This window comes from Microcebus murinus, chromosome 2 (genome assembly GCF_040939455.1).
Source record: "Microcebus murinus isolate Inina chromosome 2, M.murinus_Inina_mat1.0, whole genome shotgun sequence".
NCBI lineage: Eukaryota > Metazoa > Chordata > Mammalia > Primates > Cheirogaleidae > Microcebus > Microcebus murinus.
In genome coordinates this window covers 33,916,154-33,936,583 of record NC_134105.1, presented here as the reverse complement: position 1 = coordinate 33,936,583, position 20,430 = coordinate 33,916,154, and the positions used below count along the sequence as shown (strand labels likewise).

The 20,430-nt window shown below is 51.0% G+C and overlaps 3 protein-coding genes across 10 annotated transcripts; 1 reads left to right on the top strand and 2 right to left on the bottom strand.

Moving 5' to 3' along the window:
* Positions 1 to 28: 28 nt before the first annotated feature.
* TOE1 (target of EGR1, exonuclease) lies at positions 29 to 3,541 on the bottom strand. The gene is made up of 8 exons (XM_012776002.3): positions 3,414 to 3,541; positions 2,552 to 2,691; positions 2,425 to 2,465; positions 2,196 to 2,292; positions 1,910 to 2,068; positions 1,387 to 1,646; positions 1,032 to 1,191; positions 29 to 950 (listed from the first exon to the last, which is right to left on the bottom strand). Exons 1-8 carry the CDS (start codon positions 3,463 to 3,465, stop codon positions 315 to 317), a joined length of 1,545 nt encoding a protein of 514 aa, XP_012631456.1. The 5' UTR covers positions 3,466 to 3,541; the 3' UTR covers positions 29 to 314.
* On the top strand, positions 3,363 to 14,538 carry MUTYH (mutY DNA glycosylase). 8 transcript variants are annotated; one of them, XM_075997730.1, is made up of 16 exons: positions 3,363 to 3,495; positions 8,185 to 8,302; positions 8,853 to 9,001; positions 9,085 to 9,124; positions 9,240 to 9,313; positions 9,447 to 9,488; positions 9,570 to 9,641; positions 9,717 to 9,830; positions 9,916 to 10,013; positions 10,095 to 10,239; positions 10,319 to 10,382; positions 10,570 to 10,761; positions 10,849 to 10,985; positions 11,071 to 11,223; positions 11,404 to 11,445; positions 12,158 to 12,354. In XM_075997730.1, exons 2-16 carry the CDS (start codon positions 8,188 to 8,190, stop codon positions 12,278 to 12,280), a joined length of 1,560 nt encoding a protein of 519 aa, XP_075853845.1. In that variant the 5' UTR covers positions 3,363 to 3,495; positions 8,185 to 8,187; the 3' UTR covers positions 12,281 to 12,354. The 8 variants fall into 8 exon arrangements, with proteins under 8 accessions (XP_075853845.1, XP_012631450.1, XP_012631446.1 ...); XM_012775996.3 differs by having other exon boundaries at positions 8,811 to 9,001; XM_012775992.3 differs by lacking the exon at positions 12,158 to 12,354 and adding an exon at positions 14,401 to 14,538 and having other exon boundaries at positions 3,464 to 3,694; positions 8,811 to 9,001.
* On the bottom strand, positions 12,479 to 14,405 carry HPDL (4-hydroxyphenylpyruvate dioxygenase like). The gene has a single exon (XM_012776004.3). It carries the CDS (start codon positions 14,253 to 14,255, stop codon positions 13,140 to 13,142), a length of 1,116 nt encoding a protein of 371 aa, XP_012631458.2. The 5' UTR covers positions 14,256 to 14,405; the 3' UTR covers positions 12,479 to 13,139.
* Positions 14,539 to 20,430: the final 5,892 nt, after the last annotated feature.

Below are 20,430 nucleotides of genomic sequence, written 5' to 3'. Positions count from 1 at the left end.
GAAATAACCAAAGATGAAGCTGGTCAAATATTTTCATAACTTGTTTCTGTTGATTTTTTTTTTTTGTAAAACTTTCCCAAAACACTTTCAGATTTAAAAATAAATAAAGTTGGTATTACAGGTGCTGGTCAACCTTCATGTGCCCTTGTACCTCAGCCTCTGGGGTAAAGGAGAATGTCCAGATCAATGCAGCGGTATCTTTGCCAGGATCATGCCCTCTCCCCCAAACTCAGTAGTAGAGTATGACATTTACAGGCTAAAGGGACCCAAATACCTCTGTTTTACCCTCAGCTGCTCTTCCTGGGCCCCAAGTGCTAGGTAGAAGTTACGTCAGCTTCTCCCCAAGCCAGCTTCATCTTCTGGTTGTGGGCTTTGGAGGAACGGGAGAACTGGCTCTTGGCCACTGTGAGGGGTACAGCTTTGCCACTCAGATACACCTTGTTGTGGCATTCAGGAAGCCAGGTTCCAGAGCTGCAGGGCTCAGGTCCCTGGTTCACTCCCACATAGGCCATCACATAACCTGTCATAAAGGCATCAAAACCAGCCCGATGCAATCCATCCCCAGGCATTGGGTTAGGACCGGCTTGACTCCCTGGCACTTCTGAGGTATCCATGTCAGCTTTTTCAGGACTTGGTGCCTTAAGGCCCAGCTCCGTATCACTTCTGTGACCTTGCTCAGAGCAAGACAGGTTCTTAGTTTCATCATCAGCCACCTTTTGCTCTTTTTCTTCAACCTTGAGGCTATCCCCACAGACCTGCTTCCTGGGAGGACCATCCTTAGCTCCGCCAGAGGTCTGTGTCCCAGGCAGGTTCAACAAAGCCCTCCTCCGTTTTTCCCTACGCCGTCGCCGTCGCCGCTTGTCCTCCAGCACAGCCTCATCAGTATCAATGATAAGGTCAATATCATGGGACTGAGGACACTGTGGTCCCAGGGGACACCAGCCATAAGCCTAGAGATGGGAAAAAGGTTTAGAAAGGGGTTCCAGGCATTAGAACCTCCCCTCCCCCAGGAAATAGGCAGGTGTTCTCACCGAGAAATTGTCACAGACACTGGTGGAATGAGGACGGTGGGCTGCAGGGGGCATACAGCAGCGGTAGTCAATATGGGCCTTCATGCTAGACGGATAGCTGCAGAACTCCAGGGTAAGGTGTGGGCTGCCAGCTGCCCGCTGCTTGCCATTTTCCCGTTCACTGCAACAGCGCAAAGGGTATTGGTCCAATAGCATGTAAGCTCCATGAGAGCTGGGTTTTTTGTCTGTTTTGTTCACTGCTGAATCCTCAGCACCTAAAACAGTGCCTGGCACATGGTAGGAGCTCAATAAATATCTTAAGTGAATGAACTAGGCACATATCAGGCCCCACCTTTTCCCTCAGGCATTTCCTCACCATTTCCGGAAGGCATATTCTAAGTAGGAGGCTACGAAGCGGGCATGAAATTCAGCAGCATATTTGGTATCATAAATGCCTCCTGGGAACATCTCACACAGGTCAGCGGTGAAGGTTCCCAGATTATCTGGGAGGTGTGCATAGAAGTTCTGGTACAGGAACACCAAGTCTATAAGGCCATTGTGTAGCACTAGGGGCCGGCGGGCCCGGATCAGCTCCAGGAAAAGCGTCCGTACTGACAGGCTCTGGCTCTCATCACCCTAGGTGGAAGTAAAGGGGTTACTAGGAAGGACACAGTCCCCCAGGAAGCCTCTTCTGTAGGATACTTATCCCAGGCTTCCCCACCTGGAAAGTTCTCCCTCTCTACCTAACCCAATGCTACCCACCCTCCTATCAGTCTTGTTTCCTCAGCCCTGTCACTAGTGATTCCTCATACTCCCTAAGCAGATTCTCCCCAGGCATCCAGCCTAGTATAGGAAGAAATGAAGTCACAAAAGGGGCACGCTTGAGGCTGGAAGCCTACCTTGTCATTGCCCTTATGGTAGGGGATGCCCTGGGCATACTGCTGGTTGAAGTCGAAGCCATGCTGTACCAGGAACTGCACAGACTTTGGTTCTATGACATACTCCTCCATGCACAACAGGGTGAGATTAAACACTTGAGCCAGGTAGGAATGTTTACCCTGGGAGAGAAAGAGGATCTGTTATATCAAGATTTGGGAGAAAAAACCTCATAGCTGATGTTCCCCAGGATCTCAACCCTCCTCCCACCAGCTACAGACCTGGGATGGGGGTGAGATCAGCCCATACCTTGTCTAGCTGCTGCTTGAAGCAAGCAAGGCCTAGGGAGAGGACAGAACGGGTCCTGGCAGCATGACACACAGCCTTGTAACGTTCCTCGATGCACCTTGGGGTTGGATTTGGTGGTGGCTGTGGCTGGGAGTTAGCCTGGTGAATGACCCAAACCACCCAGGATTGTGACCCTCCACCCCCTCCAGAGTTGAGGTCTGAGACTAAAAAGAACAGGGCTTATACTTACTGGTTCAGCAAACTCTTCCTGTCCCCAAGCCCACTCAGCTCCTATAGGTGGGTAATGGGAAGTGGTGACAGGCCCCCAGCACCAGCCCCTCCATAACCTCCTGCCCTCCCTGTTTCCCAACCCTCACCGTGTCCACAGCCACGAAGTTAGCTGTCTTTATGGCTAGCAGGAGGGATGGCCACATCTCCTTGAAGTTGTTGCTTTGCACATCCACCACAGGAACCTGGACTAGCTCTTCCCCAGATTTTGTGCTTTTGCTGACACCACCTAACAGTAAGGAAGGTGATGGATGTTCATGCTCACCCAAGGACCCAGGCCGCAGAAACAGACACCAAGCTAGGCCATGGGGGGCGGGGGCAGTTTCCATTAGCAGCTTTTGTATTCCATGTGTTTTCGGGAGGACAGTACCCCAAATTTGGGGAGAGGAAGCCTGGGTCTTCCAGTGGCCTATGTGAGCCTGGGGAAATTACTTCCCCTTTAGTGTCACAATCTGTAAAGGGGAGAAAGTTGGACTAGATGACCTTTGAGGTTCGTTTTTCCCACGTGCTGCAAGAAAATATTTTTCACGGCTTGAGGATTTCAGCTCCCTTAATATAACCACAAAGATCCATACTTCTGTTCCCAGCAGCCACAGTGACTGCTCCCAGTATTCCCCAGAGCCAGATAAACAATGCCCCACACCAGACCTCCCAAATACGTCATATTTCCCGTGGACCTGCTCCACTGAACTGAATCACATCTACTAAGTTATGAGCTCCAGACTACATCTCCCGACATGCCACCAGCCCTGACTATGTTCCCAACACTTGGGGCTTTCGCCCACCGCGCTGTAGTGCACACGGGGACTCGTAGTCGGCTCGTGGCTGGCTGCTCCAGGCGGAAGGAGCTAGTCCTCTGAGCTCGAGGTCTGTCTCTACAACTGTGAACCCGAGGCCTCCCCGTCCCCTGGAGCGCATCGGCGTTTAAGGCGACACTGGGAAGGCGCTCACCGTCGGAAGCTGCTGGAGCTGAAGCTGCGCCATCGTCACTGTCGGCGGCCATGACGCCGCGCGTCTCCAGCCTGTGTCGCCTGTGGGTACGCGGGACTTCCGCTTCGTCTCCTGGCGCGGCTCCGGCAGTAGGGGATGGGGCGGGTCTCGCCCTCCGCGGGCTGGCGCGGGGAGTCCTCCCGGCGCGCGCTAAGAGCCTATGGGCTGGTGCGCCCGGCTCGCCGCCCGGAGCCACGCCCCTTGCGCTGCGTCGGAGCCGGGCGCGGGAGGAGGCTCGGGAGGTAATGTCTTCTTCCAGGACCTCCGGGCGGGAACGTGGGGCTTCGGTGTCATGCTGTCTTCATCCGCGCGGCCCGGGGGTCGGGTGGGGCAGGTGGCACTGCCTGAACTTGACCTTAGAGCACGCCTAGGAGTTAGGCCAGGAGAGGGGCGTGTGGGGGGAGGAAGGATGTTCTGGCCGTGGGCAAATCCCGAGAGAGAGGATGGAGAGCTCAGTGAAAGGCGGAGCTCAGGGTACAGGACAAAGCTGCAGAAAAGGTAGAGCTACCGGCTGTCAGGGAAGCTTTTGGAATAATCCAAGCAAGTGATAATGTGGACTTGAATTGAAACTCTGGCAGTAGGGATGACGGAGAAGGGACAAACTGTAAAGCAGGTAGGTGGTATAATTGACATAGAGGGTGATAGAACATGACTCAAGAGCTTTGTTCTTACTGGAGACCAGTCCCTCCCAAGCATTCTGGTTTTCATCCCCTCTTGGTCCTAACTAACGCTTTCTCCTTGGTTATTCACTGTTTCTAGTTCATCTTCAACTTTTTTCTTCTTACTGAGTCCTTTTTATTATTATCCAGAACTGCTTGCATTTCTCCCATCCTTAAAGAGGGAAAATCTCCTTCGACTATCTGCCATTCCATTACCCTTAATTCATTTAACAAGAATTTATTATGTATAGGTTACCTGGTACTGGCTCTGGGGACAACAGTCAACAGAAGAGACTCAGTCCTTGCACTCATGTAGTTTTTTACAGTCAAGTGGGGGAAGTGGACACTGACCAAAAGAGTCACAAATACATGTGAAATTACAATTGGAATAAGAGCTACACTGGTGAAGTACATGAGAGGGTAAGACTGGAGGACCTGATTTGAACATTTAAGAATAGACCTGAAAAATGATTAGACGTTAGGTCAAGTGTAGAAGAGATGTCCAAGCAAAGGAAATGGATTGCATGAAGCCCAAGTTGGACAGACACTTGGGCAACTGAAGCCATTAAATTCAGGCGACCATGGCTCTAGAGCATAGTGAAAAGGGATGAGGTGGGTGGGGCCCTGACCTTGGATACTCAAGGCTATAGTGAGAGGATTAGCTCCTATTCTAAGAGCAAGGGTGTGGCAACGGAAGCCCTCCTGTAGCTTATAAAATACTTTGTGACCCTACCCCCATCTCTGTAGAAAAGAGATTACCTCCCACACCATCATATACTTGCCCCCACCTCATTCCATTCTAACCACATTGGCCTTCTTATTATTTATTATGTATAACATACCAGGCACCCTCCTTAGGGCCTTTGCACTCATTTCTTTTTAGAATGCCTTTCCCATAGATATCCATATGCTTTATTTTTATTTATTTATTTATTTTTGAGACAGAGTCTCACTTTGTTGCCCAGGCTAGAGTGCCATGGCGTCAGCCTGGCTCACAGCAACCTCAATCTCCTGGGCTCAGCGATCCTACTGCCTCAGCCTCCCGAGTAGCTGGGACTACAGGCATGTGCCACCATGCCTGGCTAATTTTTAGTTGGCCAATTAATTTCTTTCTATTTTTAGTAGAGACAGGGTCTCTCTCTTGCTCAGGCTGGTTTCAAACTCCTGACCTTGAGCGATCCTCCCACCTCAGCCTCCCAGAGTGCTAGAATTACAGGCGTGAGCCACCACACCCGGCTGGTATCCATATACTTTAAGTCATTGGTCATATAACAGTTTAATAAGGCCTGCCAGAACCACATTCTTTAAAATTACAACACTCCAGTTGGGTGTGGTAGCTCACTCCGTAATCCTAGTACTCTGGAAGGCTGAGGGGGGTGAGGATCACTTAAGCTCAAAAGTTCAAGACCAGTCTGAGCAAGAGCGAGACCTCATCTCTACTAAAAATAGAAAAACCCAGTCAGATGTGGTAGCATGCGCTTGTAATCCTAGCTACTCTGGAGGCTGAGGCAGGAGGATCGCTTGAGCCCAGGAATTTGAGGTTGCTATGAGGTAGGCTGACACTACAGCACTCTAGCCTGGGCAACACAGCAAGGCTCTGTCTCAAAAAAACCTCCAAAAGACAAAATAAAATTGCAACATTCTACCACCCACCTTGGCACTCTGTCCCCTTTACTTGCTCTGCTTTCCCTTTTTATGCTAATATTTATCACTTATCATATATAGGCCTGGTGCAGTGGCTCATGCCTGTAATCCTAGTAGTCTGGGAGGCCAAGGCAGGCGGATTGCTCGAGGTCAGGAGTTCGAAACCAGGCTGAGCAAGAGAGAGACCCTGTCTCTACTCAAAATAGAAAGAAATTAATTGGCCAACTAAAATATATAGAAAAAATTATCCGGGCATGGTGGCACATGTCTGTAGTCCCAGCTACTCGGGAGGCTGAGGCAGAAGGATTGCTTGAGCCCAGGAGTTTGAGGTTGCTGTGAGCTAGGCTGACGCCACGGCACTCACTCTAGCCTGGGCAACAAAGCGAGACTCTGTCTCAAAAAAAAAAAAAAATATCATATATAACTTATATGCATTATTTCTCATCTGTCCCCATTGGAATATAAGCTTCATGGGGCAGGAATCTTTAACGTTTTTATTTTTATTTTATTTTTTTGAGACAGTTTCACTCTGTTGCCTAGGCTAGAGTACCGTGGCATCAGCCTATCTCAAAGCAACCTCAAACTCCTGGGCTCAAGCGATCCTGCTGCCTCAGCCTCCAGAATAGCTGGGACTACAGGCATGTGTCACCATGCTCAGCTAATTTTTTCTGTATATTTTAGTTGGCCAATTAATTTCTTTCTATTTTTAGTAGAGATGGGGTCTTCCTCTTGTTCAGGCTGGTCTTGAACTCCTGAGCTCAAGTAATTCTACCTCGGCCTCCCAGAGTGCTAGGATTACAGGCATGAGCCATCACACCTGGCCTTAATGTTTTATTTACTGAAGCATTCTTATTACCTAAATCTGGTTGGCACATAGTAGGTACTCCATAAATATTTTTTCAAGGATTTAATGGGAAGCCATTAAAGGTTTTAAGGAAGGAAGTGACATGATCATGTCTGGAAGGTTGCTTTGCTCTTTGGAGAGTGGACTGTAGAATAAAATATGGAAATGAGTGAGTTTGGCTGTGGAGGGGGTGGTGTTAGAAGGGACTGGAGGAATAAGACCTTGAGGAGGAGGTTAGGACAGTGCAAATGGGGGTAGGTTTGTACATTCAGGTTTTTTTTCTTTGCTGATTGTGCTTTGTATCATTTTTTTTTCTCTCTCTCAAGCAGGAAGCAAGCGTTTTTGATGATAATGAGGCAGTGAAGTCAAAGTTTTCAAGTTTGAAACAGAGGCTTAGTAGAGACTGCAGTATAGCAGAGTGTAAGAGTGCAGGCACTGGATTTGAAAGAACAGGTTACTTAACCTCTACAAGCTGAAGTTTCCTCATAACTAAAGTGGAGGTGATTCTAGTGTATACCTTGGTGAGAGCTAAAGTAAAGCACTTCATGGGGTCTGGTAGAGGGAGCATTCACTAAGTGCTGTTGGCTACTAGAGAAAGCATAGCCAGAAGAACAGTCCGGGAGAAGTAAAGATCAACCAGTTGCATTTTCTCATTACTAATGGATGGCCAGCTATGATTTATTAGATCAGGAAAAGATTAGGAATAAAAATAACTCATCTCTAGTCTTCCACTGATTGGCTATCTGTTCTCAGGCATATCTTTTCCCCTCTCTGATCCTTGACTTTTTTCCATTCTATAAAATGAAGATTTTGGACTAGATGATTGCTAAAGGCTGTTTCAGTATAACCATGCTAATATCTTTTTCTTTTTTTTTCTTTTTTGAGACAGAGTCTCACTCTATTGCCTGGGCTAGAGTGCCGTGGCGTCAGCCTAGCTCATAGCAACCTCAAATTCCTGGGCTCAAGCAATCCTTCTGCCTCAGCCTCCCCAGTAGCTGGGACTACAGGCATGCACCACTGTGCCTGGTTAATTTTTTCTATATATTTTTAGTTGGCCAACTAATTTCTTTCTATTTTTAGTAGAGACGGGGTCTCAATCTTGCTTAGGCTGGTTTTGAACTCCTGACCTCGAGCAATCCGCCCGCCTCGGCCTCCCAGAGTGCTAGGATTACAGGCGTGAGCCACCGCGCCCGGCCCATGCTGATATCTCTAAACAGAGACACCTATCCCCTGCCCCATGCTCCCAGATATACCTACACAGCCCCTGTCCACAAGCACAGTCACAATACGCATCCTGGACACAAGTGCTCCCAAATAGGAGGCTTTGGCCCAGCCCTGGCCTCTTGTTCTTTGCATGTCTCCAGGGCTTTACTTATGTTGGGGTCCTCCTAAGGCCACTTGCTCAGCCATACTGGTCGTACCTCGGTGTCACAGCAAGAGGAAACCCATGAGCACCTAGAGAGTGCTTGAGAAAAGCTAGACACCATATGAATGGTATAGGGAGGGAGGTGGCTACCACCTCTGCAGGGCCTCAAGATTCAGCCTCATTGAGACTAACTATTTTAGCTGGTTCTCTCTGTTCCAGGCCATGAGGAAACCGCGAGCAGCTGTGGGAAGTGGTCACAGGAAGCAGGCAGCCAGCCAGGAGGGAAGGAAGAAACGTGCTCTCGGCAGCAGCCAGGCCAAGCCTTCTGACCCTGATGGTGAAGAGCTCAGTCCTGGCACAAGGCCCTGGGGGCTGGTTTCATTGGCCACAAAAAGGGGCAGATTTAGGCTAGGAAGGGAATATGATATGTATGAAGACATTAAGAGATTAATTAAAGGTCTAATTCTGACTATGTTGCTGTGCAACTTTGGGATAATTGCTCTACATCACTGTTTTCTTACCAGTAAAATAGAGCAGTCGTCTGCATTTCTTCCCTCATGTGGTTTTTGTGGGATCAAATGAGTTTATGATCCTGGAAGTATTTTGGAAATAGGAAGGCCCTACAGAAGTATACATTATGCCTGGCTGAAACTATTAGGATTTCATTATGGCCCAGAGACAAGAGAGCCAACGGTACCACCCTGAGAAAATTAAGGCCAGAAACTTGGCCATGGCTACACACAACTCTGGTCTGACTGCAGCTCCAGAGCTTAAGCAAGGGTGGGGGAAGCCCTAAGCAGGAACACACTGCCACAGCTGCTGTGTGCTGGGCCCCTGGCATACAGGCCGTGCTGGGAAGATTCCTGAGTGTCCTGAGGTCTCAGCAGGTCTGGCCAGGCAGCCTGAAGAGGTGGTATTGCAGGCCTCCATCTCCCCGTACCATCTATTCAGAGATACAGCTGAAGTCACGGCCTTCCGGGGGAAACTGCTGAGTTGGTACGACCGAGAGAAGCGGGACCTACCCTGGAGAAGACGGGTAGGCAGGCGAGGGACAGTGGTGGGGGAGGCTGGCACCCAGCCCCCTCCACACTAACTCCCCATCTGGGGTTGCATTAACAGGCGGAGGATGAGGTGGACCTGGACAGGCGGGCATACGCTGGTCAGTACTTCTCCTGAGAGCAGGGCCACTTTGCTTTGAAGCCCTCAGGTCTGGGGCCTGCGGGATAGGAGCAAGGCAGGTCAGCAGTGCCCTCATGCCAACCCCTCTCCCCCAGTGTGGGTCTCAGAGGTCATGCTGCAGCAGACCCAGGTTGCCACGGTGATCAACTACTATACCCGATGGATGCAGGTGACTCCAAGGGAGGAGGGAGAGGGTCATGGGTCAGACCCAGATGAGAACCTGTACTTTGGGGTGAGTGTAGAGGCTTCTCCACCACTATCACCTTTGACCTTATCTCTTTTTGCCTACCTTGGGGTTGTAGAAGTGGCCTACACTGCAGGACCTGGCCAGTGCTTCCCTGGAGGTGAGAACCACCTAAGGTGGAGGAATGGGGATAACCGAGGGACTGACCAGTGATCTCTTTGACCCCCGACATCATCCACAGGAGGTGAACCAGCTCTGGGCCGGCCTGGGCTACTATTCTCGAGGCCGGCGACTGCGGGAGGGAGCTCAGAAGGTAAGGAGGTGGCAGGAGGGTAGGAGTCTAGGGACCTTGGTGTCTCATAAACTTGAGTCTTCCCACCCTAACCAGGTGGTAGAGGAGCTAGGGGGTCACATGCCACGTACAGCAGAGACTCTGCAGCGGCTCCTGCCTGGCGTGGGACGGTACACAGCTGGGGCCATTGCTTCCATTGCCTTTGGCCAGGTGAGTCCATAGCCCACCTCCACTTTGTGCATGCTCAGCCTCCTTCCTGTCAGCCCAGGGTGACGCCCGGGCTCCTCTGTGCCAGGCAACCGGTGTGGTGGATGGGAATGTGGTACGGGTGCTGTGCCGTGTTCGAGCCATTGGTGCTGATCCCGGCAACACCGTTATCTCCCAGCAGCTCTGGTACGATCTTGTATAACAGGGGAGGTTAGAAGGGGTGTCTCCCAAGGGGCTTTGGTTCACAGTGATGATCCCTACTTATAGGAGTTTAGCCCAGCAGTTGGTGGACCCAGCCCGGCCAGGGGACTTCAACCAAGCAGCCATGGAGCTGGGGGCCACACTGTGTACCCCGCAGCGCCCACATTGCACCCAGTGTCCTGTGCAGAGCCTGTGCCGGGCACACCAGAGAGTGAGCCCACTGGGGAAGGAGCAGGGAGGGGTCCTAGGGAGTGACCCTTGCCCTATGACACCCACTTTATGCCTCTCAGGTAGAGCGGGAGCAGCTCTCAGCCTCACGGAGCCTGCTGGGCAGTCCTGACGTAGAGGAGTGCGGTGAGCACCAGCCCTAGCTCCTGCCCTAGCTCTTCCTGGCCCTGTCAGGGAGCTGCCTGTGGAAACCTCATCCCAGTTCTTCCTATAACCCGAATAAGGTTCTGCAGAGCTGGGCCAAGGCCTGCTCTCTGGGCTTGGCACCTAAGCCCTCTTGGCCTGAATGGAGCTCGGGGGTCTCTGTTCCCAGCTCCCACCACTGGACAGTGCCAGCTGTGCCTGCCCACCACAGAGCCCTGGGACCGGACCCTCGGAGTGGCCAACTTTCCCCGAAAGGCCAGCCGCAGGCCCCCCAGGGAGGAATGCTCGGCTACCTGTGTTCTGGAGCAGCCCAGGGCTCTTGGGGGTGCCCGAATTCTGCTGGTACAGAGGCCCAAGTCAGGTACCTGGAGGGCAGAGGCACGTGCAGCAAGGGAGGTCTGAGGGAGTAAGCAGCCCCTCAGCACTGCCTTGTTGTCTTCCCTCTCAGGTCTGCTGGCAGGACTGTGGGAGTTCCCATCTGTGACCTTGGAGCCCTCAGAGAAGAATCAGTATGAGGCCCTGCTGCAGGAACTGCAGAGTTGGGCTGGGCCCCTCCCAGCCGCCCACCTCCGGCACCTTGGGGAGGTGAGTGAGCAGTGGAGGGGCCAGGAATGATGGCTTTTGAGGCCATATCCACAGGCTATTTAAGCCTCTTGGCCCCTCCCTCCAGGTGGTCCACATCTTCTCTCACATCAAGCTGACATATCAAGTATACGGTCTGACCCTGGAGGGGCAGAGCCCAGTGACCACCACACCACCTGGCGCACGCTGGCTGACGAGGGAGGAATTTCACACTGCAGCCGTCTCCACTGCCATGAAAAAGGCACTACCTTTGTTGTCTTTGGTGCTTTCCTGTATGTTCTACATGAGCCTATTACTGTGTAAACAGGACAAAAAAAGCATATTTTAAACAAGTGCTGGGGCATGAAGTTGAGGGCAGAACACGGGGCTGGCTCTTTTAGAGAAGGTGCCAGCCTTGTCTTCTCCCCCTCTTCCTGGCTAGGTGTTCCGTGTGTATGAGGGCCAACAGCCAGGGACATGCAAGGTGAGTCTGTCCTCACCCAACCATCCCTCCCCAGGCCTAAGTCCACAGTTTTCAATCAGTTAACTAATGCACATTTGGGTGAATATTCTCCACTTCAGGCTTCACTAGGGGTAGAAGAATAGTTCTTGACCTGGGGACCTTGCAGTGTGGGATGCAGGGTAAGGGAGACAGGAGGAAATTGATGAGTGACAGTCCAGTGTCACAGGTGTATGAAATGTGTGTCCTAGGTTTTGTAGGATATGAGGAGCAGAGCCATCAGTTCTATCTGGGAGGCAAGAATCAGGAAGGGCTGTTTGGAGGAAGCAGCTGGTAATCTGGGTCCCAGAAATGATTTGTTTTCTCCAGGTTTAGGAGAGGAATCAGCAGTAAGGATGTTCTTGCCAGGCCTAAGAGCGGTATAAGCAAAGGTGGGGCACAGTACAGTCTGCAGTGCTCAAGGAGCTGCGAGTAGTTGGTCATCTGGGGAGGTCAGGAGGGCCTGCCCAGCTCAAGTCAGGGCGTAAACACCAGACCACATCAGACCAAGGGAGTCAGATTTGCATTTTAGGAAGATTCCCTGGGGCAGCCTTTTGGAGAGTTGATTGAAGGGCAGATACTGGTGGCAGATTAAAAGCTCAACAACATTCCAGGATAGAACCTGAGTTAGATAAGCAGAGTAGGGGTAGTGGGGGAAGGAGAGGATTCCCTGTGCCCCCTCCTCTGTTCTGCACAGGGTTCCAAAAGGTCCCAGGTGTCCATTCCATCTGGCCGGAAAAAGACCAGCCGGGGCCAGCAAGTCCTGGATAGTTTCTTTCAGCCCCTCGTGTCCACTGATGCACCCATCCCAACAGTGTAGCCGAGTGACGCCTCTGGAAGACCCCACCACCTAAGAATCCTGCTGTTTAAATAAAGTGCTTATTTTTATAGTCATTTTGGAGAGCTTTCTACCTTCTCCCTAGCTCCCTCACTCCTTACCTCTGAGGGACCCAGAAAGTAGTGAAGTCCCGCTTGGTCCTGACTTCCACCAGCTGAGCTCCCAACCAGTCCTTGGCAGATGGCGGGGGAATGTTCTTTCCAGAGTGATCTCTTCCCCCACCCCCAGGAAAGAGAGTAAAGGCAGCTGAAGGGAGCACCTGCCAGTGGCTGACACCCAACACTCTCTGTCTAGGTTTCAGGCCAGCTCTGATTGGAGTAGTGGTGTTCACCCTAGAGCAGGTGGCTGGAAGCTCAGTCCTGACTCAGCCTCTCCCCATCTGCAGTGGTTGCTCCCTAGGGGAGGATTTGTGCTTTCTTAAATTCCTGCTTCGAATGTGAAATCATTTTTTTAGGGATACATATGTAGTGAAACAATACAGAAAAAGGGTTCATAATCTTAGAATTTGGAGGGGGGGTGAGTGGGAAGGAAATGGGATCCAAGGAGGCCTCAAAAGTATTGGTTACATTCTATTTCCTGATTGTGAAATTCTTTTATTCCTTATATTGTGTATATGTATTGGATATAAGTTGTATAAGAAATGGTCTATAGTTTTTTTTTTTAAATTCCCCCTTTGGGAGGGAATCAGGAAGAGACTCAACTTCTGGCAGTTACTGAAGGGAAGGAGGTCACACCTAGCCCGGGGGAAAGCCTTCCACTAGCTCCGCCTCCTGCAGGTGTTCTTGGCTTCAGCAGGCCCTGTGCTGGCCCAGAGCTTCAGGACTAGTGGCTGTGACACTCCTCAGGCTTCCTGGCTTCTGGCAGCTTGCTCCTGCACGGACTGCCACAGGGCCCTGATGTTGCCCTGGCCAAAGCCTGTGGCCCCCTGCCTCTGAATCAGCTCCAGGAAGAAGGTGTCCTCAGCAAAAAGGGACTTGGTGAAGACCTGAAGCAGAAACTTGCCTTTATCACCATCTAGCAAGATTCCTTGTCGGGCCAGAAGGCTAGGCTCCCGCCCTGCCTCTAAGATCTGTCTCTCTTTGCCTGGTTGCTGGTAGTATGCCTCAGGGGGAGTCAGCAGCTGGCCCCCGGCCCCTACCACCCCCTCGGTGGCCTCCATGATGTTGGGCGTATATAGCCCTACGTGCTGCAGGCCTGGCCCCCTGTGCCGAGCCAGGAACTGCTCCACCTGGTCCTGTCCTCTGGCGGCCCCCGGCAGGGACTCAGCCAGCACGAGGGTGGGAACAAGGCTGCCTGGTGGGGTCTGCAGTGCTGTAAGCCGCAGCCCCCCGCGCCCAGACTCTGCTGCCACCTCGAGGCCCAGCTCCGGATCCTCACCTGGGCTCAGCGGCAAGTGGCAAAAGCCCAGGCAGTCGTGGAACCAGCGCAAAAGTGTGGGGGAGCTGCCGGGGGTGCAGGCCAAGGTCAGATGGTCCACGTGGCTGACCCAGCCGGGGCCCGGCGCGGAGGATACGGGCTCAAAGCCTGGAAGGAAGGTCCCGCGGTAGTCGGCGCGCTCCAGCAAGGTCAGGCTGAGATTGCCGGCGGGCGAGCTGACCACGGCATAGGTGGCGGCGCCCCGCGCGTCCTGCACACTAACAGGGGGCACCGGAACGCGGCAGCCCCGCGCAGCCAGCGCCCTGGCGGCAGCACCAGCGTCCGCCACGTCGAGGCACAGGTTCGTGGCGCTCGGCACCGCGTGCCGCGGGTCCAGGCAGTACAGCGGCTCCCCCGGTCCCTCGCCCTCGTTTACCAAAAAAACAGCGTCGCCGCTTCGCAGGGCCAGCTGCCGCCAGCCGTCCGCCTCCCGCGCCGCCAAGGGCTGGAAGCCGAAGAGACGCTGCAGGTCCCGGGCAAGGGGCTGCCCGGCGGGCACGTGGAAGGCGATGTGGCACAGACGGCGGGCGGGCGCGGCCATGGCGCATGGGATGGCGACCTCGACCTGTCCTCCTGGGGACGCTCACTTGTGGGTCGGGACTCCAGTGCTCTCAGTCCCAGGCTGGTCATCGGAGGCCGGTGGAGTCCAATTCTTCCCGTAGAGCGCGTTTCTCGCTCTTTTCCAGGGAGAAGTCGCCGGTCGACCCCTTGAGATTCGCGGTTCTTCCGGCTGCGCCGCCCCAGTCGGAGCTGCCCGACGACTGCTGGGGCTGAGCGGCGAGTAGTGAGAACCGCGCGGAGCCGGAGCTCAGGCTGAGCGGGAGAAAAGGGGCGGAGCCCCCGACTCCGCCTTTGACACTCCCCACCCTCTCGCCAGGCCGAGTCGCAGAGGGTACGGCGGGGACGCCGGGCTGCTCCTTCTCAGGGCCTCAGGCTGGGTCACAACCTTGGGCACTAAGCCTCCTTTCCCCAGACCAGGAGACCACAATAGCTGCCTTCACTCGGTGCCAGGCTCTGGGCTCTCACTCATTTGGGGGAGGCGTCCGAGTTCTCCCTACAAAAGCACGGAATTTCTTAGCAGTTTCATTTTTTTTTCTTTGCAATTCTGGAGTTTGCCTCTGAATCTTAATGTTCTTTTCAAAGTTTTAAAAAAATATATTTAAACGTTGCTTGAGCCCAGGATTTTGAGGTTGCAGTGAGCTATGATGATACCACTGTACTCTAGCAAGACTCTATCTCAATAAAATAAAGTAAAATAAAATGTTTTAAGTTATAGATTTTCCACTCCCTCCCCATAATGACCCAGAAAAATTGATGTTATAGGAAAATGGGTCATCTATATAGCTCTTAGATGTTTCTCCTTTCATTCTGGCAAATCTCTCAGCCCTATCTCTTTCTTCAATACTTCTCTCAGCATCTTTTTCTTCTTATTATTTAGGAGATGTGGTCTTGCTATGTTGCCCAGGTTGGTCTCAAACTCCTGAGCTCAAGGGATCTCCTGCCTCAGCCTCCCAAGTAGCTGGGACTACAGGCAGGTGCCACACCCGGCTTTTCAACATTTTTTACTCTCTTGTCCCAGACCAGATTTGGAGAAAACATCTGATGGTTCAAGACCTGAAAGAACCATTGCACAGGTGTCTTCCTTCCTCCTCCCCACCCTCTTAGCACTAGACCTAAGGCCCTCCTTGCTCTTTGCAGCTTCCTGACTTGAAGAACCAGAGGAGTTTTCTAGGGGTGTTTCCAGCCCTGGGATCCAGAATTGTGTGAGATGACTAAATCCAGGAAATTAGAAGTCTTCTGGGACTTGAGCTGGGTAGCGCTTGAAGGGTTAAGGAAGGGCATCCAAGAATGGCAAAAGACAAGCAAAAATTCAGTGAGAATGTGAGCGAAACTCTCAGAGCTTCAATGGAGCATATTGTTGGGGAGGCATGTGGGATGAATGCCATGCTCCAAGGCATGGCAAGAGAGTCCTTTGTCAGGAAGCCTCATCTGTTGGCAAAAGGGGGAAGGATGCCATGGAGGACAGGGCTTAGAAAACAGGACCCCTGGCCCTTTACTTCCCACCTACTCCCAAGGGAGAGGGCAAGGTTTCTGGAGGCCAAATGGGGGCTGTCTGATAGAAAAGGGCGATTTTGGCTGGGCATGGTGTCCTTAACTTTGACCCAGGGCACAGTCTGGTCTCTGAAGACGCGGGCTAGGGGTAGAAGTGCTCGAGGATGTTGGTCTCTGTCCCGGCTAGACTCCACTTCCAGCAGCTCTGCTGGCGTCCGGGCCGTGACCCACGGTTCCCTTACAGTCAGGACCCTGCAGAACTTTCGCAAAATGGGTTCTCCAAGCCTGGCCACGACTGCTCTGCTGGGGCTACGGGTGCTGAGGGCAGGCGCGCAGGTCGAGACGGAAGGGAACCGGAGGACGCCACGGGAGGGCGCGCGGCGCCAAGGCGCAGGGTGGTGGTTACGCCGGAGGCCTCCCGCCGCTCCCGCCTCCACAGCGCCGGTCAGCAGGGGTGGCGGCGGCTGGCGGAGGGCCGGGGAGCCGAAGTCGTGGGTCCGCGTGCCCGCAGCAGCTCTCGGCCTAGGCCCGGCGGGCGACGGAGGAACGCTCCCCTCGCTCCGAAATCCGGACCCTGTCCCCTCCCCTCTGTCGCCTCTCCCAGCCTCCGCCCCGCCCCCTTCCGGCGGAGGCGGCCCCGGAAGCCCGCGCCGGTCGGGACAGGCGGCTGCTTCTCCCGCAAACGCCTCCGTCCCCTTCTCGGCTTCTGGGGAGAGTGACGTTTGATAACGGGTGGCCCAAAAAACCTCATAGAAAAGGTGACATTAAAAACATTTTTATAGAGTACATTGAACACTATTTGGGCGGTGGGCACACTTATTGCTGTGTCTCAGGCATTACAAAAGCGATCCATGTAACCAATAACATTTGTACCCCCTTAATATTTTGAAATAAAAAACCCAACATTCTCATTATGTCAAAATATACATAATATTTGCCATATTAACTGTTTCTAAGTGTAGAGTTCAGTGGTATTAAGTACATTCCTATTGCTGTGCAACCATTACCAATGTCCATCTACAAAACTCTTTTCATTTTCTCCAACTAGAGTAAAACTGTGTACCCATTAAACAATACTTTTCCATTTTTCCCTGGCCCCAGCCAACTACCAGTCTATTTTCTGTCTCTATGATTTTGACTACTTTAGGAAGCTTATGTAAGTGGAATCATACAGTATTCGTCTTTTTTATGACTGGCTTACTTCACTTAGCGTACTGCCCTCGAGGTTGTGGTAGCCTGTGTCGGGAGGTGAGGGAGCAGCCAGATGGCTCTCTGGGGGAGAGGGTTCTTTCCCAGTAGAGGAGCAAGTGTAAAAGCCCTGAGACAGAAATGGGGCTGGTGTGTTAGATCAAAAGGCCAGTGCAGCTGGAGGAAGATAGGGAGTGGGGACAGTAGTCGCCATAAGATAAATCTTGCAACACTTTAGGACTTTTGCTTTTACTGTGACTGAGATAGGAAGTCATTGGGAGGGTTTCGAGCAGAGAGGTGACAAGCTTGGCCTCCACATTTCTACTGAATCTCTACTGGCTGCTGTGTTGATAATAAGTTGGAGGGGAGCAAGGGCAGATTAGGGAGGCCAGTGAGGAGGCTGTTGCTTGGAATATTGTCTGGAGGACTAGGGAAGGCTTCCCAGGGGAAGGGACTTTTCAACTGAGACCAGAAGGTCCAGTAGGAATTGACAAGGGTGTGTTTATGCCTGGAACGTAGGCATGGAGCGAAGTGTTCTCATAAGCTGTGCTTTTCACAGCTTATGAGAAAGCCCAGAGGCTTCATTGGCAATTGTCAGTCACCAAATCCTTCCCTAGACTGGGAGATTCTTGGGGAAGAGATGAGTTTTCAACTCAATAGCCCCAGGGCAGGGTCTTCTCCAGGTCTCTGGGGGCCCTAGCTAGAAATAGAAGGGTAGTAGGGACTATCTGTTGGTATTTACTTCAATTTACTGCCACCAGATGTGAAAACACTCTCTCTTTCAGAGAGAGCAATCTCTCCCTCTATTCTGCTTAACTCTACAACTGTTATCTTTCTCCTCCCCTTTGTAGCCAAACTTCCAAAAATTAGTTTTTAAAGATATACACATTATATAAACTTCATTGTACATGCTCAAAATAAAAATCAAAATGTACTAAAAAATATAAAATGGAAAGTAAAGTTCCCCTTACCCTGACCATCCTGCAGAAGTAACTAACCATTATGAAGAGTTTCTCATGTATCTTTTTTTTTTTTTAGCATTTTCTATGCATTTATACAAACTTATATATGGCTGTCCTTTTTTCTTAATGCATCCAGTCTTGGATATATTTCCATTTCATTATATATAAATCTACCATGATCATTTTAATGGCTCTGTAATAGCCTGTTGTATGGATATGTTACAGTTAATTTAATGGTGTTAAAATGTTCCTACTAAGGAACATTTTAGCTGCTGTATTACATTTTAGCTGTTTATAAAATGCCTCAATAGGCCAGGCGCAATGGCTCACAACTGTAATCCTAGTACTCTGGGAGGCTGAGGTGGGAGGATTGATTGAGGTCAGGAGTTCAAGACCAGCCTGATCAAGAGTGACCCTGTCTCTACTAAAAATAGAAAAATAAGCCCGGTGTGGTGGCACACTTCTGTAGTTATGGCTGCTTGGAGAGCTGCAGCAGGAGGATTGCTTGAGCCCAGGAGTTCGAGGTTGCAGTGAGCTATGATGATGCCACTGCATTCTACCCAGGGCTACAGAGTGAGACTTTCTCAAAAAATAAATAAAAAAGGAAAAACAAATAATTAAATGCCTCAGTAGACATCCTCTCTGTGGGTCTTTGTGTACATGTGAAGTACATTTGTAGACTAATTTCTTGGAAGTAGAATTGTTGGGGTAAAGGCTACGTGTATTTTAAATTTATTGTTATTCCTATTTATACTCCCACTGGTGACTTGTGCTAGGTTAGCCAAATTTATTCAAGTTACTTATACTCCCTTCCTCTTCACCTCTCCACCTCCTACTTATCTACAGCTCATTCTATTTTTTTTTTTAAGAGATAGAGTCTCACTCCATGGCCCGGGCTGTAGAGATGGTATCTTGCAATATTGCTCAGGTTGGTCTCGAACTTCTGGCCTTACGCAATTCTCCTGCCTCAGCACAATTCATTATAATTTGTTTTCTCTCCATCACTCTACCTTAAAGGGCTCTAAGGTCACCAATGATCTTCTCATTGTCCAACGGATAATTTTCAGATCTCATCTCATTGCCTTTCAAAAAGACCTTGCACAGTTGACCACTCTCTCCTTTCTGAAACGTTCTTGTCCCTGCTTTCATAATGTCATACTCACCTGGTTTTCTTCTGCCTTGTTAGCCCTCTTCTGCTCACTTTTAAGTGTTGGTGCTGCTTAGGACTTTGGTTACCATCTATGTGCAGATGGTACATAAGCGAAGTCTCCCTTCCTAACCTTTTTTTTTTTTTTTTTTTTGAGACAGAGTCTCGCTTTGTTGCCCAGGCTAGAGTGAGTGCCGTGGCGTCAGCCTAGCTCACAGCAACCTCAAACTCCTGGGCTCGAGTGATCCTTCTGCCTCAGCCTCCCGGGTAGCTGGGACTACAGGCATGTGCCACCATGCCCGGCTAATTTTTTATATATATATCAGTTGGCCAATTAATTTCTTTCTATTTATAGTAGATGGGGTCTCGCTCTTGCTCAGGCTGGTTTTGAACTCCTGACCTTGAGCAATCCGCCCGCCTCGGCCTCCCAAGAGCTAGGATTACAGGCGTGAGCCACAGCGCCCGGCCCCTTCCTAACCTTTATTCAACTGCTTATTTGCTATCTTGACTTGGATGTCCCAAAGGCACCTCAAATCCATTATGACCAACACTGTCCTCCCTCTTCTTGTGTTCCCATGTCAGCAGCTGTGCCACTGCCCTCCCAGTGGTCCTTACTAGCAACCTGCAGATCATTTTTGAATGACTTCCCTATCCCTCAACCCTTTCCTCCAGTCACTCACCATGGCCCTGCCCATTCTATTTCCATAATATCTCTCAAACTATCACATCTCTTTCTCCCCTTGTCACCACCTAAATCCAGGTCACTATTGTCTATACTACCTGGACACTGCAAATACCTAACTGCCTCTCTGGCTTTAGGCTTGCTACTCCTTAAATTGATCTTCCATGCTGCAGCCAGAGTTAGCTTTGAGAAACGAAGACCTAATTTTGTTACTGTCCTGCTTTTAAAAATCCTGTGATAAGTTCTGATCACTCTTAGGGTAAAGACAGAAACTTTTCTCATAGCTTATTAGGCACTGACAAACTCTCCAGCTTTTTTTGTCACCACTATCTCCCTTCCCCATACTGTAATGAGTTTCTTGAAAGTTTCATGTTCCTTCCCACTCAGAGCATTTGTCTTTGCTGTTCTCTCTTGCCTGGAATACTTTCCCTACTGCCTTGATCTGGCTAACAGTTTCTCAACCACTAGGTCTCTGCATACATTTCACTCCTGAGGATACCTCCAAAGACCCTGGAGACTTATGCCCAGAGCCTAACACAAGGGTTGGCACTTGAGAGCTCAATAAATATTTATTAATGAACCAGCTAAGGCCTTATGGTCCAAGTGGGTGATTCCCAGACTGCAGTTTTTCATGAAATCTCTAGGTGTCACCCTTGGCCTTAGTTTAACCAGTTCTTAAGGAAGG